The sequence below is a fragment of the Osmerus mordax genome, chromosome 12 (genome assembly GCF_038355195.1).
Source record: "Osmerus mordax isolate fOsmMor3 chromosome 12, fOsmMor3.pri, whole genome shotgun sequence".
Classification (NCBI taxonomy): Eukaryota; Metazoa; Chordata; class Actinopteri; order Osmeriformes; family Osmeridae; genus Osmerus; species Osmerus mordax.
This window is the reverse complement of record NC_090061.1, coordinates 261391-278191: the sequence shown is the minus strand read 5'-3', so window position 1 is coordinate 278191 and position 16801 is coordinate 261391. Positions and strand designations below refer to the sequence as shown.

Sequence of the window (16801 nt, the reverse complement as noted above, 5' to 3'; positions counted from 1 at the left end):
TTTATTCACATTATAACCTGGAGTCCCCATGCATAAGTCATGACCTCAAACTCATTCTGAGTAGTTACCAGTTGTTCAGTGGAAGCCAGAGGGACCAGGAGGAGGGTGAACGGAGATGTGAATAAAGCTAGATGGACATTCTTCTTCTGTGTCAGACTCTGGCCTCCAGTACAAACCCTTTATACAAACTAGAGCAGGTATTTGGAGACAAACTCATTGTTGGTATAACAAAGAAGCTCTGTGCGTACGCATGGCTTCCCTTGCATCCAGGGGCTCCGCTCTGGACGATAAGGAAGACCGTTTTAACCTTTCAACGGATGCAGCCTGACAGGAATCATTCTCATGCTAAACAAAATCATTTTGGGAAAGTTGACACTCCATTTTGTGTGTGCCGTCACCAAGCCCCCCGTGGGGGGTGTTCCCTGAACACAGACCTGAACTCCATGGCAGAGGGACTACATGTGGCATACAGCAGCTCAATTCTCTCCTTTACAGTGTTTAGTCTCTGTAATTGATTAGCCTGAAGTTTATCCACACATCAATTTAGAAGGAATTATATCCATGAACTTAGTATTCACAAGTCATCCATGTCTTTGAGGGTTTGAAATGTGTCTATTTGGACACTATATACATGGTACTATAGATATACTATACATGGTATATATCAGTAGCGAACCGTGACTCTTAAACCTTGGCCCTCTGACCCCAATTACTCATCAGAAAAAAACACGATACAGCGCGCACACAGCATTAGGCCTACATGAAATTGTGTTGGTCATTACGCACTATTTGAGCCAGCCCTTGCTGCACTATTTACAGTAATTGTGCATAATGACGTTGCGTTGGTACATTTAGCCTACAGATTGACCGGTCATTCTGCACAACACTATAACATCTAGGCTAGGCTAAGGCTACAAAACAGTGTCATGGCAGCCGAAAAGTTTTTATATAACATAGCCTACCTTTGATGATCTTTACTTGAAAACAAAGTCCATTTTCCTGTCCATTTGGATGAATTGGTTGATTGCTGGGTCATGCAACTGATCCTTTGCTTTTAATTTAAAATGTCCTCCTAAAATGTCCTGTAATTTTTTATGTCCTCCTCACTAGCGGGAACGTTACTCGCGGCTTCCGTTGTGAAGTGAACGAACAAGCTAACGTTAGAGCTAGCTAGTTTATCAGCTTGTGATCGCGTTCCCCACAGCGGGCGGTACTTTTCATAAAGTTAGCGATAACAAAGCACACCCATTTAGAGGGAAGATATGATTGGTCAATTTTACTGTCAATGGAAATTTGTCTTTCATTGAATAATTAATCGGCCCTCTGTAAATTCATAGCTGGACCACCAATCACAGAGCTGCAAAGCATTTTCCTCCCAAAAACGGAGGCAGCAAAATTCTGATAGGGTGACAAAAGGGGATTTGTCTGCTGATCTCCCTTGTTTGCTGATGTCCCCTGTCTGCTGATATCCCCTGTTTGCTGATCTCCCCTGTCTGCTGATCTCCCTTGTCTGTCTGCTAACCTCCACTGTCTGTCTGCTGATCTCCCCTGTCTGCTGATCTCCCCTGTCTGCTGATCCCCCCTGTCTGCTGAGCTCCCCTGTCTGTCTGCTGATCTCCCCTGTCTGTCTGCTGATCTCCCCTGTCTGTCTGCTGATCCCCCCTGTCTGAGCATGTGCACCCCACATCAACATATGATTCATGCCAGACACCTCTATGGGTAATGACTACAGTGTTGGAAGTCCATTTTGACTGTAATGACTAATTGAACTTCAGCATGATCAGGTCACAGGCGGTTGTTGATTGGTACTGAGAGAATGACATACCTCTGCCTTAAGACAAGGCTAGGCATGGCCAGATCATTGGCTCTCAGGATAATTAAAGTTTGTCAGGCAGGATTTAGAATGCCATCAGAAAACAGAGTAAGGGACATGATCCAGACCAAAGGCTGGGTCCTTATCAAACTCTCCATGGTAATTGAATGTGTTGACTTAAGCTCCTTTAATTACATCCATCCTAATACCAGTGGGGGAAAGGTAGCTGGAGCAAGCTGAGGCATCTCAGATTGGGAATTACTGTGGTCAAGGCACTTGATCTGTTTTACATTAAGCTCAAAAGGTGCCTTTGTGTGTGGCTGTAAGCATCCAGATTGGCGGTTCTGTCTCTGGGGGCAGCATGTCTGGTTGGAGTTAGCCTGCCGGCCACGTTCTTCAACCACAGCATGCATGGACACGCTCAGAGGTTTTACTAAGCAGATCATCTCTATGAAACTGCGCTTCTTTGTTTTTGACCTCATCAAAAAGTGGAGCAGGTCTTTTTCTCTCTGCCCTCCCCACGCATTCCTCAGGTTCACCCTGCAACAAGACAGAGGAACTATAGACAATCACAGGCAAGCAGATGCTTATCCACAACTCCAAGACGGCTTGTTCAGAGGCTGTCTTGTTCCGAGGCTGACAGTTGGAAAGGCCCAGGTCGCCACAGAGATAGCAGCCCTCCTGAATTTGGAGACAGTCCTTTATTGTACAAAAGATCAATTCCGTCTCGCTCCATTTGCTCTCTGCGTCGGCCCACTTTGTTCCTTCAGATCCTCTTAGCAGGAAGTGAAAAGTGATGATGTCACTCAGACCTGCAAACCTACAAGCCAAGTGGATTAGCTCACATTCAGCCCAGTGTTCACTCAGCCTGATAAATGAATATGTTTCAGTAAGTAACACGGTCTGATATGGGAAGTGGTAGGTTTTGAACCGTTTGTTGTCTGGAAAACTGGAAGCTGGCGGCACTTCCTCAGCTATGATAGTGGAGACTGGGGTTGATTTGTTACACTGATTAATTTACTTGATTGCAAGCAGCAAAGTGGGTGTCTTAAAAATAATAAAACATGTCATATTGGATGAGACCCTGAGCCACTAGATATGGAGTTTCTACTGTGCTTGCTCTTAGCGTGTCATCCTGTGAGCTGAGAAACATCTCTCCTTCCATCTCTTAAGACATCCAGCCTGGATTCCTCTCCACTTTTTTGGGTGAAGCTGCAAAAGAGGCTTCTGGGTAATATGCTAATGAACCTAACACTACAAAATAGATGTTATCACTGTTGTTTGTGCAATCATTGATCACTTACTATTTTGACACCTACCCAAGTCAGACTGTTAAAATTCCATACGCTACACATTTATTTATTTTGACACCATAATATAGTTCACCTTTCTGATTAAATTACATTTAATTACTTTTGACGCGTCAAATCTAACTCTAAAACTGAGGAAGTTATAGATTCCAAAGTTGAAGAAAAGAACAATAGCGTGCAACCACACTAACAAGGCTAATGGCCTGGAAGCACACACAAGGGTAATGAACCACATTTTTTCCACGGAAATACCCATTGTTGGCTTTCAGAAGGCACTGGAACGCCTCCAAAGGGAACTGTTCCTGGCAGCTCTGCACAGTGTGTTTAATGAAAGGCTTTTAGGGACGATTGATTTTATCTAAGTGTAGTTTTTTTTACCCTTCAAAAATGTTACCCGGGATGGGAAGCAGAGATACTGAGGTATGTACCACCCTCAGCACATACAGTACTCACAATGCCCTACCTGCCAAGGCTGGGGCCTACCACAGGTAGACTAGAGGATACCAGACCACAGGTAGACGAGGGGTCTACTATATATACCTAACCCTACCTTGAACCACTTTTCCCTTTCAGACTCCCTGGCCTATCCTCCATCTCTGCAGCGTAATCACCCCATCGCTCTGGGAGTTATGCAAGTCAGCCTTTTCTTCTTTGTGTGGACATAGTAATGTTGGCTGCATCATTAAACTAATGCAACTTGGCTATCCAAGACAGCACCTTTGATCAGAACAAAAAGAGCCAAAAATGAAAAACTCTACTTAACATTTCAACCTGCATGCGCTGTTTATCAGCTACAGTAGCACAAAGCATGATCTTGAATACTGTGCGTGTCCACAACAGCGGAGCGGGGCGTCGACTTCCAATTCATTTTCAATGAAACCGGGCATTGAACGTGCGTAGGGCATCAGAATGGGGCATTGTGTGAAGGCGAGCGGAGCGTTGCGAGTTGACGTTTCTCAACTTTATGTAAATGAGGAGCGTTAAACGCTAGCGTTGGCCAATCGGATTGGTTTCTTGTTTTAGGTAACGTAGCAACCGTTGATCATGGTAAACATTGCTAGGTTTCAGTTTCAAAATGGATGAGAAATTTATCGTGTGTGGCTGCACAACCAGTCCTGTTCATGTTACGGGTATGTAACAGACGTAGCCACGCACCACCATCATAACAAGGGTTAGGGTTCGCCACTCACTGGGTTCGAACACTCAACGTCTGACTTGCACAGCGCGACCACTACCAACTACGCCAAAGAAAAGCTAGCTCTTCGTTAACGCGGGTGGCCTGCTACAGTACATACCTGAGGAGTGAGTTCCACGGTTTTCACACCGTTACATTCAGAACAAAGTTACGTAATGTGATGAGCCTGAATTTAAAGATTACATTAAAATAAAATGCATGGTGCAGGGTTGCCGATGTTGTCAGTGTCCCCTGTAGGTTTTTATACTTTTAAATTCAGTCTTGTCACATTATGTGACTGTTCTGTGCCACTGCTAGCTCGCTAGCCCAGCCAACACACGACTGGTTAAGTGACCGGTGGCGTAACACGTAGTCTACTGTAATCGTGCACCAGTAAAATATTGTGTATTTTTACACAAAATGTTGTGTAAAAGTGGTATTTTGATCAATATTGTGAGTACATAAACCCAAGTCTGAACGCTTGGCCATGACTACAACAGTGACCTTAGAGAACTACAACTCTGTATTAACTTGTCTAACACGCCCCCGAGAGTGGTGTACTGTGGGCGGTTCAGAGCGTTAAAAAACGATGTAGTGGACACGTAGGGTAGGCTAGTAAACTCAACTTTTTAAAGCTATTAAACTCAAATTTACATTTAGTCATTTAGCAGACGCTCTTATCAAGAGCGACTTACAGTAAGTACAGGATCACTCCCCCGAGGCAAGTAGGGTGAAGTGCCTTGCCCAAGGCACTTCACCAAGGACACAACGTCATTTGGCAGAGCCGGGGATCGAACCAGCAACCTTCTGATTACTAGTCCGTTTCCCTAACCACTCAGCCACCTGTACCTGTACTTGGGGAATGTCCCTGTACTTACTGTAAGTCGCTCTGGATAAGAGCGTCTGCTAAATGACTAAATGTAATATACCCAATGGAGATAATTACTTTCTGTTTTATGTTTGCAGGCTAAAGTAGCACCGGTTTTCATTAACATAAATTATGTTATTTTATGTTACATTGCAAAACAATTATGTCACATCTATAATTCGATAGTTGATCCATGTATTTTTACCCTTTGTCCCTTTCTCTTCTTATAGAGTGATATGAACAACTACTAATATGTTGTCTGTTTAAACTTGAATACACCCTGAGGCAAAAGCTGAGTCACCTCAGGCCCATCCTGCAGCACAACAGCAGGGCAGAGCACAGTAACACAGCTAACTCAACAGCAGGGCAGAGCCCAGTAACACAGCTAACTCAACAGCAGGGCAGAGCACAGTAACACAGCTAACTCAACAGCAGGGCAGAGCCCAGTAACACAGCTAACTCAACAGCAGGGCAGAGCCCAGTAACACAGCTAACTCAACAGCAGGGCAGAGCCCAGTAACACAGCTAACTCAACAGCAGGGCAGAGCCCAGTAACACAGCTAACTCAACAGCAGGGCAGAGCCCAGTAACACAGCTAACTCAACAGCAGGGCAGAGCCCAGTAACACAGCTAACTCAGTGAGCCTTCATGCTGTTCTCAGTAACTGAGTATAGCTAACACAGTAACACAGCAGAGTACAAAACACAGTAACACAGCAGAGTACATAGAGTTACATTAGAGTACATGAGCTGAGTAGGCTACATAGCTAACAGCAGAGTACATAACTAACAGCTGAATAGGCTACATAGCTAACAGCTGAATAGACTACATAGCTAACAGCAGAGTACATAGCTAACAGCTAAGTACATAGCTAACAGCTGAATAGGCTACATAGCTAACTTCTGAGTAGAGCTTGCACACTGTCCTTGACCTCCTTGCTATAAAACTGGCTGGTAACAATCAACGCTGTAGATTAAAGTAAGAAGACGGGTGCCACCGTTGGCCAGGTATTCTCAGTAATCATCCAATCAAGACGCCCCTGAGATTTGCATCTCTGCAGTTATGTCAGAACTAACTATGATGGAATCGAAAGGCTTAAAGAAGACAAGTTTAGATGTATGATGTCATTCCACTGCAAACTGGCAAACTAAGAGCAGCCTACACCTGTCTCATTAGATGGTCTCAAACTAAATACTGTATTTCACTATTATTTCCGTGTCAACTATTAGAATGAAGGTTTTTGTCCACTGCTCCTAAAAGAGGAACTGAAAACACCTAGTAACAGAGCAGTTCCAGTGCTCGTGTCAGAACAGAAAGCTCATATGAGTGATGAGACAGACCAAGAGTATCGTTAGACCCTTTTTACTGGGGCACGTGCCCTAGTATAAATCTGCTGGGCCCCAGTAAAATCTGAAGTTTGAATTTTAACTATTTACTTTATTAGTCATTGCATTCATTTAGATTGATAATCCCGGAAAGAATAAACACAGTATCCCAATCAACGCTTGAAAAATCAAAGCAGTTTAACCAAAAACACAAACTGATGCCCGCAGAATTCCATGTCAGCGCACTCTTCTGAACTTGCCAGATAGCCACTGCAGCACGCACACAGAAGTCCAGGTGTCGGACTCGGCACACAAGTCAGAATTGAGGTAGTTTCTAAATGATAAGCCTACCGATCATCTTATTTTGACAAAAACAATATTACATGAAGCTAAAAAAACAGTATTTGCGCTCAAATGAATGCGGAAAAAAATGTGCACGCTCGCATTAACTATTGATGATGTCTCTGCTAAAGCTGATATCAAACTTGCGTCCCTGAACTGTTGTATAGTGGGTTAAGCAAGTGGAGTTTCTATAGCCTAGTAGTGCATTGTGCGCAGCAAGCTTGGAAGAAAAAAAAGGTTATGAATAGGGGGCCTGTGCCCCAGTAGGGCTTTATGTCTAACAACGCCCCTGAGACAGACCCACCCTGTGAGTCACGTTCAGGTGAGAACTGCTGACATCTGCTCTCCGCTCAGCACTGAACACACTACCGTTACACTACCGGCAACACAGCACGGCCACGAGTTGTTCTATGCATGACGTGTTTAAATAACTCTATGCTGTCATCCACTCTAGGTCCATGTTTACAGTTTGACTTGTTTGCTGGAGGGTGTAACAGGGACGCAGTGGGCTAATGGGGCATTGAAAAAGTGGTGGTTTAAGTTTATTTATTCAGGTTTGCAGACTTATGATGTCAACATTGGATAAGAGTAAATACACGTTTATTGATATGGTAAGGAACAATAAACAACAACAACCTATTGGAGCATATGAGTGTTTACAATCTGAAAGCAACACAAACGCTGCTTTGATATCTTAAATTGTATGGTAACATCTCAAAGTAGGGACTTTTCTTTTTCCAAACACCGTTGACTATGCTGTAAACTAGTCGAGTGATGATGGAAATAGCCTAATTTATAGACAGCATGTTCTTGTTGCATATTGTCAATGGACTAGGCACCGACTCTTGCTGAAAAATTAGCTACGCATGAGAGCTCACAATGCTGTGATGAATGAAATCCAGTTTTTAAAGAAAATTGCCCTTTCTCTTCATACAGAGTATCTTACTCTGTGGGGTAAAAGCCAGTGATTGTCACTGCAGAATTTGGAACTGAGGGACTAAGATTTGCTAGACTATTTGTTGCTTTCTTCTCCAGGGAAAATGTCTTCATACGCGGGCGGTAGTTCACTCGGAAGCCGGTAAGAAAAGGGATAGGAATGATTTAGTTCAGGATCCGTAGGCGAATAACCCGGGAGTTCGACTGACGGGTGGCCCCCGCATTGTACCTCCACTCCAGCTTCATCAAACACATGAAAAACACCCAAGTTTATATAAGAAACAGGCTGAAATTCTGCAGAGGAGAAATCCTGTTCTTCGTTAAATATAATAGCCCCCGTACTCTGTCTCTGAGATTGCCTCCGTCTGTAAAACTGCGCTGTTTTATATTTTTTTATAATAATCAAGTTCATAAGTCCGAGAAGGCATTCCAAAGTGCTAAGAATGGTTGAGATAACTAGCCCCCTCTGATATTCCTTTAGTTGCTCGCACATGTGGTTTATATCCACTGAGTGCAGGCAATAGTGTGAATATTTCCGCTCTACCAGAGACACCGTGTCCCCGTCCACCACGGCGCCAGAGAAGGCTGTGAGAACTCCTAGCAAGAACACCAGGATCCCCAAGAGGAAAAAATTCCGACACCCGGGCTTCCCTTTGCAACAAAACAGCGCAAAGCCTAGGAGCGCCTGGCCGAGAGCGATAAGTATCCCGGAGTAGAAGGCTCCGGCCGCAGTGCCCAGATGGAAATGCACTTTTACTCTGGTGCCCATCGCGATGCATTTGAATCCAACAACAACTTCGCTCACGGCACAGAGGAAGAGGAGGGTGCTGGAGATGATGGTACACAGTCCTTTCCCACTCAACTTCATTATATTCCTCCTCTACCTCTCCCGGTCCCTCTTGCTCCCTCATCCTCCCGCGTCCTCCTCGTCTGCCCCTCGCGAAGCGCTGTCAGACTGTGACATGATACGCCGGTGACAGCTATTCAGAACGAGGATCTCCAGTACTGCATGCGCTCTCTCGCTTTTCCGCTGCTTCATGAATGTATTAATTATTAATAGAAAGAATGGTTTGTTTCTGCGGTAAAGACCCCCCAAATCCAACCCTGTGGTAATGAATACCTTCATGACACTCCTATCCCATCAAGTTATACCAGGATTATAGGCATCCCTCCGGTGCTCACGTCGCGTGAGGGTGATGGCGTTCATAGAATTTCTTCACCATGCTGCAGAGAAGCGGCAGAGATCAAACAATGTCTGGAAACCTGGGAGTTAAGACTTGGATCTTTCATGGGGTTTTGTGACACACAACATAGGCCAGTGAGTAGCGTGTACCAAACGCTGTCCATGGTACTAAACCTGTGGCCGGCTGTTGCCTCTAACGATGAAAGAGACTGGCTTGGTATCCTAATGGCATTTTGAGAAAACAGCATTGTTTTCGAAAAATATCTTTTTAACGTTTTTTGATGGCCAACATTGGAGAAGACAAAAACCCTACACAGATTTAGAGCCTCTTGGGGATTTAGGATTGACACTTGTAGCCTAGCTGGAGCAGTTTACTCTGTTTATTATTATATATGTATATATTTTACAAGCCAGAACACCACTTACACTAAAATATGTATGTGGCTTAATATCAGCCTGTGTTGTGACTCATGTGTTCTTAACTAATTTCATTTCTAGTTACATTAAGATGCATTAGCTCTTTTCAATTCACCTAATGGTAGATGATGTGATTAGTGCCTCAAGCAGCAAAGTGGAAACATGACTGAAAGAAGACCTTCAAGGCATCATGGTTCACACAAAAATTCAAGAGAAGACTGCCTAGTTTACAATATTCATGTATTCAGGCTTTTTCTTGCATAAAAAACATTGTAGGAGTACAGCAGACATGAATATAGTTACACTGTATTCTGCAAAAAAGCTAGATGCATTGACAACAAAGGTGACCCACTTCTTTAACATGATACATACGTGATATCTGGGTACAGCAGGGGTAGCTCCCCTGCTCAGCAGGTGTGTCTGGACACCAGCAAGGACCCTACAGAGAGCACTGGCTCACATCCTGACTACCTCGTCACGTAAAAACAGCAGAACTATCCTGGTTACAGCCTTTCACCTAAACAACATGGCGATGCTGAACTACTGGTTAACAAGCAGCGACCTGGAGATAGAGGGATGGAGGGGAGGTGGAGGGATAGAGGGGATGAAGGTATGGAAGGAGGTGGAGGGATGGAGGGTTGGGGGGATGAGGGGGATGGAGAGGGTGGGGCAGACAGGGAAATGGAGGTGATAGTGAGGTGGGGAGGTTCGGGGGACTGCTCCTCAGCTGCTGGTCTCGGGCCCGGGGGCAGAGTCTGGGGCCACCTCGGACCTCACCACAGGTCCGTATTTACCCTCCAGGGACCGGCCCACGTACCTCCAGTACTCCCTACGGATTGTATCCTTCTCCTGGGCTAGGACCTCGCACAGCTGGGGGGAGACAGAGACGTGGGTCTAGGGGGGCAGGGGAGGGAGGGCTGGGGTCAGGGGAGGTAGAGTACAACAGAGGGCAGTGTTGAGGAGCTGTGTTACCTCCAGGGCCCTGCTCAGGCACTCCTCCTGGGGGCTGGAGGAGCACTCCAGCGCGTCCTCGTAGCTGTCCACCAGGAAGGCTAGCAGGTAGGGGGAGCAGTGGGTCTGCCTGAGCTCCAGCACCTGCTCCAGCAGGCCGGGGTGGGTCGACAGGCCGCGGTCCTGCAGGATCCTGGACATACGTCAGGGGACAGTTAGAAGTCAGCGGAGAGTTACCAGTCAGCGGAGACTTACCAGTCAGCGGAGAGTTAACAGTCAAGGGAGAGTTACCAGTCAGGGGAGAGTTACCAGTCAGGGGAGAGTTACCAGTCAGGGGGGAGTTACTGGGAGGGGGGGGGGGGGGGGGGGGGGGTTACCAGGCCAGATGAGTCTCATCGTTATGTGGGTGGCACATTTATCAACATAGTTATTGTCATGCACAGTGTGTTTATATTTTGTCAAATGTTTGTCAATCAATGTGGAAGAGCCCGTGGCCGAGCGGCACAGCAGCATGCCTCCCCCACGGCCATGCCGACCCCGCCACTGACGCTCAAACAGCGGTCTAATCTCAGTCTCTCCAAGTACTCATGAAACCAAGAGAGTACTGCCATCTGCTGGAGCATGCTAGGAGCTGTTGTGTCATGTTTACTCAGTGTGTGAATGTATGAGGATATTATATTTGTAAATGTTGAAATCATCTGTATTTAATTTAATTAAGGAACTCACCCTTTCAGATAATTCCATGCACTTTCATTGTGCGGAGCTTTCTTTATTTGTTTGAGACAATACCTTCAGCAAACAGAAAAACAAATGTATTACATATGTATGGATAAGACACACTGCCTGTACAAATTCAACTAATTAAAGACAATAATTTCTATGTAAGATTAAAGAGGTTCCAGGTATGAATTAACAAACTTACTGAACTTCCCTGTCCAGTACGGTTGAGTCAGAGTAGCCAGTCGTGTGGGAGATGACAAAGTGCCTCTGGTTCCAGGCGGAGTTGTTCCTCACATCCTCCTCCAGCAGCTGGTCCACATAGTCCAGCTCCCTATCCCACAGGCTGTACTCCTGGGGAGGACACATGATCACCACCCCCTCAGTTTACTGTTTCAAGCCTCCATCCATTAATAATAATGTAATCATGTATTGTGCCGGTGCTTTTTATACTGTGCTTCCCCCATCCCCATGAATCAATAATAAGCACAATCAAATCAGACTATGTTCAAATACTGATACTCCATGTATAAATCCTGACCATGTATGAATCTTGAGGCTGCTACCTGGATGACCCACTGCCTGTGCTGCCATGCGTGGTAGTTCTTGGCATCCTGGTTCAGGATGTCTGCTATGAACTCCAGCTCCTCCGAAGAGTCGTTCAGCCACTCCACCACAATGCGTCTGTGATGCCTGGAGACCAGGGGTCAGAGAAAGGTCACAGGGAGCAGATAGGGTAGCGAGCATGCAGTATGGACAAGCTCACGATGGTCATATTTCTCTCTGCCATAGCGCAGGGACCTGGGTTCAAATCCATCCCAAGGTCATGTCCACCATGTCTTCCCTTCTCTCCTTCCCTGCCTGTCTCTATGAATAAAGTTGACAACAAAAGGACACACAAAAAGGACTGCAGCACCGTGGCATCCAAGCCAGGGCTGCTACCTTGCGGGAGCTCACCAGACTTGGTAGTTTTTTGGCTGGTCCTCGATGATAGCTGTAATGTAGTTCATCTCCTCCCGAAGGTCCTTATCCAGAGCCTGCAGCAAGACTCTACGATAGTGCCTGCAGATTCACACGAAGGAAGTCAGCACTTGCAATCTTTGTTTTCGTTTTTCATTCAACTTGAAATGTTTTGGTTTTTATGTGATGAGCTGGTAGTGACGTGTGGCTTCATTACCATACGGTATAATTTGCTGCGTTCAGTTCAATGGCCTCTGCAGTGAGTGAGAGGGCTCTTTCACTTTTCTCGTCATTCTTCAGTAATGCTCGGAAATAGTCATATACATCCGTGACTGTGGGAAAGAACATGCAGCAGTAAAATTATACATTATTGCAACTTGTCTTTTGGTCGAATATTGATGATTGAGGGAATAAAGAAAAACGTAGAGCTAGGTATATATTTTGCTCGTTAGACTGTGACCATTTTACGTCACACTTACACTTGTCAGAGTACGCTATCTTCACAACAGGATTGGGTCCGTCATCTTGTGGAACGCCCTCTAAATCCGACCACTCTTTCCTATCTCTGTCGAGGAAAAGAAATTCAGATCATTCAGGTTCCCAATCCGCAATCGTATGGCATGCTGGTTTGTTTTAAGTCAACTATGCTAGCAGTTAGAGCTAGCTAGGAACCCAGGCAGGTGTAACTTTCAAGTGGTCACTAGTGGCACTTCGGCAGATTTTCGGTGACCCTTAAGACTACTAGTTAGATCTAAGACCCGTTTATGGATGTTGCTTGAAGCTGTCAAGACAACAAATCTTTCCCACCAAAGCCAACTAGCAGCTAAACAAATACAGTGCTAGTTAGCTAGCGAAGAAGAGAAGGCTATGCAAATCCGGAGCATTATGATGCTCATCATATTGGCCAGTTACCGTATATTGCTAGCTAGCTAGCGAGCTAACTTAATTTACCTATAAAAGACATATCGGAAAGGGTTCACGTAATCGGCTTCAGGCTCCTCTTCAAAATCCACTTCGCCCTCATTATCCTCTTGAAATTCCGAGGGTATCCCATAATTGTCTTCTAGACCGGACATTTCTAGTTAACTCGCACAGTAGTTTATGCTAGCCGAGTTTGCCAGGAAATCTTCTTCTTGTGATTGTAATGGCAGGTTGCAACCAACGTTTCTGAGGTGCATCATCGCCACCTACTGTTCGGGTGTGAAGTCGGTGGCATACACAATCTCAAAATAAACCCCAAAGATCAACACAATAAATAAAATAAACACCTATATGCTAACCCCCACCGTTGTTTAAAGGAGAGGTCAGTCCTAGGACACTGCAATCTATGATGTCCAGAAGTACACCTACACATTTCCACTGCTCTTTTCAATTCCCACAGTATTAATTTTAGTTCATGTTTTTACCTCATGTACCCTGTACTTATTTCCAATGTCATTTCCGATACAGCTTTTCTTTTTTTGTTTGATGGTTAACAAGAGAACTGGTTCCTCCTCTTCAGTTCTAGAGGCTACATCCCAATAAAATCAACTTGAGTTACTTTCAATTTAGGAAACAGATTGGTGCATGACACAAAATGCAATATTACTTTTCAGTGTCATGCACCAGTAACAGTGAATTGGTTTTTCCAGTGTCATGGACCAGTAACTTGTTTTTTTAATTAACATTATTCAACATTGAAACAATTAAGTCCTTGACAGCAATGACAAAGAAATAAAATCATATTTCAATGTACTTTTTATTAGATTTCAGCTGCCAAATCCATATACAAAATACATTTGTATCCATTGAAGTTGTATAGCATGATGGGGAAATCACAAAAAGGTGGAAACAAAAACAACTATTAATTTCAACTAACCTAAAATAAACCCTAAACAACCATTAGTATGGACGGAAGTGCAATACAACCAAATAAGTGGTATCTAATTTAAGTACCAGATTATGTTTAGGGGGGCAAATGGAAATGGCAAACAATCACTGTTTGCCATTTCCATTGATAGGCTGTTTCTTGTACTCGTCAGAGTCAGTGTAGGCCTTGATTTTAGGTCGAGCCGACATCTTTCCTACAAAGCTCTTCAGGGAAGGAAAGCTATCCAGGCAGCAGTCACTCAGGACCAGGTGGTTGAGCAGGATATCAAACAGATTGTAGTCAGCAAAGGAAACCTTGAAGAGATAACACACACAAACACAGGGAATAAAGTCTCCAGATGCTCTCATGAATAAACTTTCACCTAGTCTGGCAGGATGAGTACCTTATCACCAACAAGAAAACCTGTCTTGTTGCGAGCCATAACAGCCTCAAACTTGGAGAGGTGGTCAGGCAGGTCTTTCAGGTACTGATCCTTTCCAGTTTCCTTGAATGAATAAATAAAATGAGTCAATGCCATGGTGATAAAACACTTAATAACCACTTGAGCAGTTGCCCAGTAATCTACATGACAACAATGTAGAGACGTTTTAGATCTCAATACAGCCATCGAACCGATTATGAAAACCAGACGGACTGAAGGTGCTTCAGATGTGGTGAGATAAGTCAGAAAAGCTTAACTGCTCTAACAGCCAAGAGTCAACTCCTACTCTTCTGCAGGAGACAGGATACCAGAGCTACATCCCATACGTACGTATTCCTGGTAAATCAGGCGACCGTATTTGAGACGCAGATCTTCCACGCCATCGTTCATCATGTCGATGAGAGACGCCTCCTTAGCGCCCTTCCCATACGCCCCTGAAGACAACAGCAACTCTTTACACTCCTGATTCATGTAGCAACATCAAAAATAGTTCAGCAGAAAAATTCTAGTAATAAATGTGTAGTTCAATAGTATTTCATTATGCAAGGTCTTCTTATACCAGCTTTTGTTTAAATACAAATTAGAGCCTGTAAATGGATTGTTATATATGGGTTTAAATGGAAAATTACTCATTTAGAAGACACTTCTATCCAAAGTGACTTACAAATTGTTTCTAGTATCTGCAGGGGGATGTGGGTTAGTGTGGGACTCAAAACCTACTATGCAATTTACACACTGCGAAGCATTGCAGGATTGTAGTGATTCAGTACATGCGCCTAATAAGAATATAAAATAAGAGTCTTGGTCTATAGAAATTATGTACAATGAATTATTGATCTTATATCAATAAGAGAGTGAAGATGCACATCACCATGATTGCGACCCAAGTGTCTCAGAATGGCGTTTGACTGAAACAAAGCCAAATCTCCATCCTCAAACTTGGGCAACTGGCCAAAAACCTAAAACAACAAAAATAGTTCAGTCAATTGTAAAGACATTATGCACAGGTGTCAGGTTTACATTATAAATCAGTGAAGATATATAAAACAAACTATTATAAATCTGTGAAAATTAAAAAGAGAAGATATTTCACTCACACAAGTGGCTTTTAGGTCTCCCTTCATCCAGTCTTCGAAGTTGACGACAATGTCTGTCCACTGCTGGCTCTGGTCCGCCAGCATAATCTTGGCAGCACTACAGCGCCCTGTCACACAAAACATCTCTTTGGCACACAGACTAAAGTAATCATAGGATAACTATTTTTGTTGCTTGCTTTTTTCTACAGGTACACCATTGCACTTTTTGAGGTACATGTTGTTTAATTGTAACTTGTTTAACTACATGCTCTTATGGTTCTTCCCTTTAGGACTTATTTGGTTTTCACAATGTATGCTTCATGTTTTGGCTACCCGCAATGTTTGGGGCTATGTCGTTGTTATGATCTATGACCTATGCACTTTTGTAAAGCTCTCTCTTGGAAGTCGCTTTGATAAAAGCGTCTGATAAATGTAAATAGGAAGCCAAAGCGTCATATTTATTGGTGAAATGAAATGTTTTTGATATTTTTTACATAAATACATTCAGACTAATTTCTCCTTTATTTTGTCTCAACAATGTAGGGTAAGGGTGGCCCATTAGTGTCGGCCTATGAATGCCTGTGTCACATGAAATACTCTAGGGCTAGCTCCAGGGAAGGGATTGGAGGAGAGGAAGATAATCTCTTTAGTGTATCAAATTCCTACGAGGCCAAATCATCTAGAACAACAATGTACATGTTAGCTAATTATTTCATTGCAAAGTAATGCAATGAAATAAGTCGATTAATCAGACAAAAGTCAAGCGCCAAGTGGAAAAGAGGTTTGCCCCTGGAGAGACAGTCATGTGCTCAAGATCATGTGGCATTATGGTTTGACAAATACATTCATTTCTCTATTCTTTACACATACCTCGTACAGCAAAGTAAGTGATAGTGTAGGGTGGCACTATAGGGGTGATAAAGGAGATGAGTCACATAGGGGAAAAAAGTATTTTGCATCACATATTGTATGCGGACATTCAAGCGCTACTCAGACAACTTACTAGTTCTCTAACAAATCAGGACACTAACTCAAACGAGTACACTGCGTCGCGACCCGTGTTACATAACGATTAAGACACGTGTCTTGTGTAAGCATAACATGTATCCTAAGCCGTCCTTACAAATGCGATAACACTCACTTTATAACCTTACATTCACTAAAGCATTCGATAAGCGATTGCGCTGCTTAGAAACCTCTACAACTATGGCAGTTAACTAAATGACAAAGCTAGAACTAGCAATGTGCACAGAGCAATACTTGTACGCTGTATATTACATCAATATTGCAAAAATACGAAATTTGCAACTTACTTGTGGAGGCAAAAGGGAATGTTGGTTAGGTTGACTGCGTTAGTGACGGAGTGCGTTTGGAAACAAAAGTCTGGAAATTTAAAGCGGCGGACAAAAGCGATCTTAGAGACGCCCATCTCTATGTG

The 16801-nt window shown here is 43.9% G+C and overlaps 3 protein-coding genes across 3 annotated transcripts; all 3 read right to left on the bottom strand.

Annotated features, from left to right (window-relative positions):
- Positions 1-7387: 7387 nt before the first annotated feature.
- LOC136954652 (transmembrane protein 271-like) lies at positions 7388-8680 on the bottom strand. Its single transcript, XM_067248289.1, has one exon. It carries the CDS (start codon positions 8634-8636, stop codon positions 7845-7847), a length of 792 nt encoding a protein of 263 aa, XP_067104390.1. The 5' UTR covers positions 8637-8680; the 3' UTR covers positions 7388-7844.
- Positions 8681-9591: 911 nt separating this feature from the next.
- fnta (farnesyltransferase, CAAX box, subunit alpha) lies at positions 9592-13275 on the bottom strand. The gene is made up of 9 exons (XM_067247887.1): positions 12948-13275; positions 12476-12561; positions 12214-12328; positions 11994-12098; positions 11603-11729; positions 11242-11390; positions 11046-11108; positions 10341-10512; positions 9592-10238 (listed from the first exon to the last, which is right to left on the bottom strand). The coding sequence occupies exons 1-9, from the start codon at positions 13070-13072 to the stop codon at positions 10092-10094; spliced, it is 1089 nt and encodes a 362-aa protein (XP_067103988.1). The 5' UTR covers positions 13073-13275; the 3' UTR covers positions 9592-10091.
- Positions 13276-13715: 440 nt separating this feature from the next.
- LOC136953918 (glutathione S-transferase P-like) lies at positions 13716-16782 on the bottom strand. The gene is made up of 7 exons (XM_067247387.1): positions 16677-16782; positions 16234-16269; positions 15385-15491; positions 15159-15246; positions 14618-14721; positions 14249-14350; positions 13716-14159 (listed from the first exon to the last, which is right to left on the bottom strand). Coding segments are annotated over exons 1-7 (627 nt in total). The 5' UTR covers positions 16678-16782; the 3' UTR covers positions 13716-13970.
- Positions 16783-16801: the final 19 nt, after the last annotated feature.

Coding starts and splice junctions, on each gene's coding strand:
- LOC136954652 (XM_067248289.1), bottom strand. CDS start 8,636: ATGAAGTTGAGTGGGAAAGGACTGTGTACCATCATCTCCAGCACCCTC.
- fnta (XM_067247887.1), bottom strand. CDS start 13,072: ATGTCCGGTCTAGAAGACAATTATGGGATACCCTCGGAATTTCAAGAG. Junction 12,562..12,947: donor TTCCGATATGTCTTTTATAG/GTAAATTAAGTT, acceptor TTTCCTCGACAG/AGATAGGAAAGAGTGGTCGG. Junction 11,730..11,993: donor CCAAAAAACTACCAAGTCTG/GTGAGCTCCCGC, acceptor CCTGGTCTCCAG/GCATCACAGACGCATTGTGG.
- LOC136953918 (XM_067247387.1), bottom strand. Junction 15,247..15,384: donor GAGACCTAAAAGCCACTTGT/GTGAGTGAAATA, acceptor TTGTTGTTTTAG/GTTTTTGGCCAGTTGCCCAA. Junction 14,351..14,617: donor GCCTGATTTACCAGGAATAC/GTACGTATGGGA, acceptor TATTCATTCAAG/GAAACTGGAAAGGATCAGTA.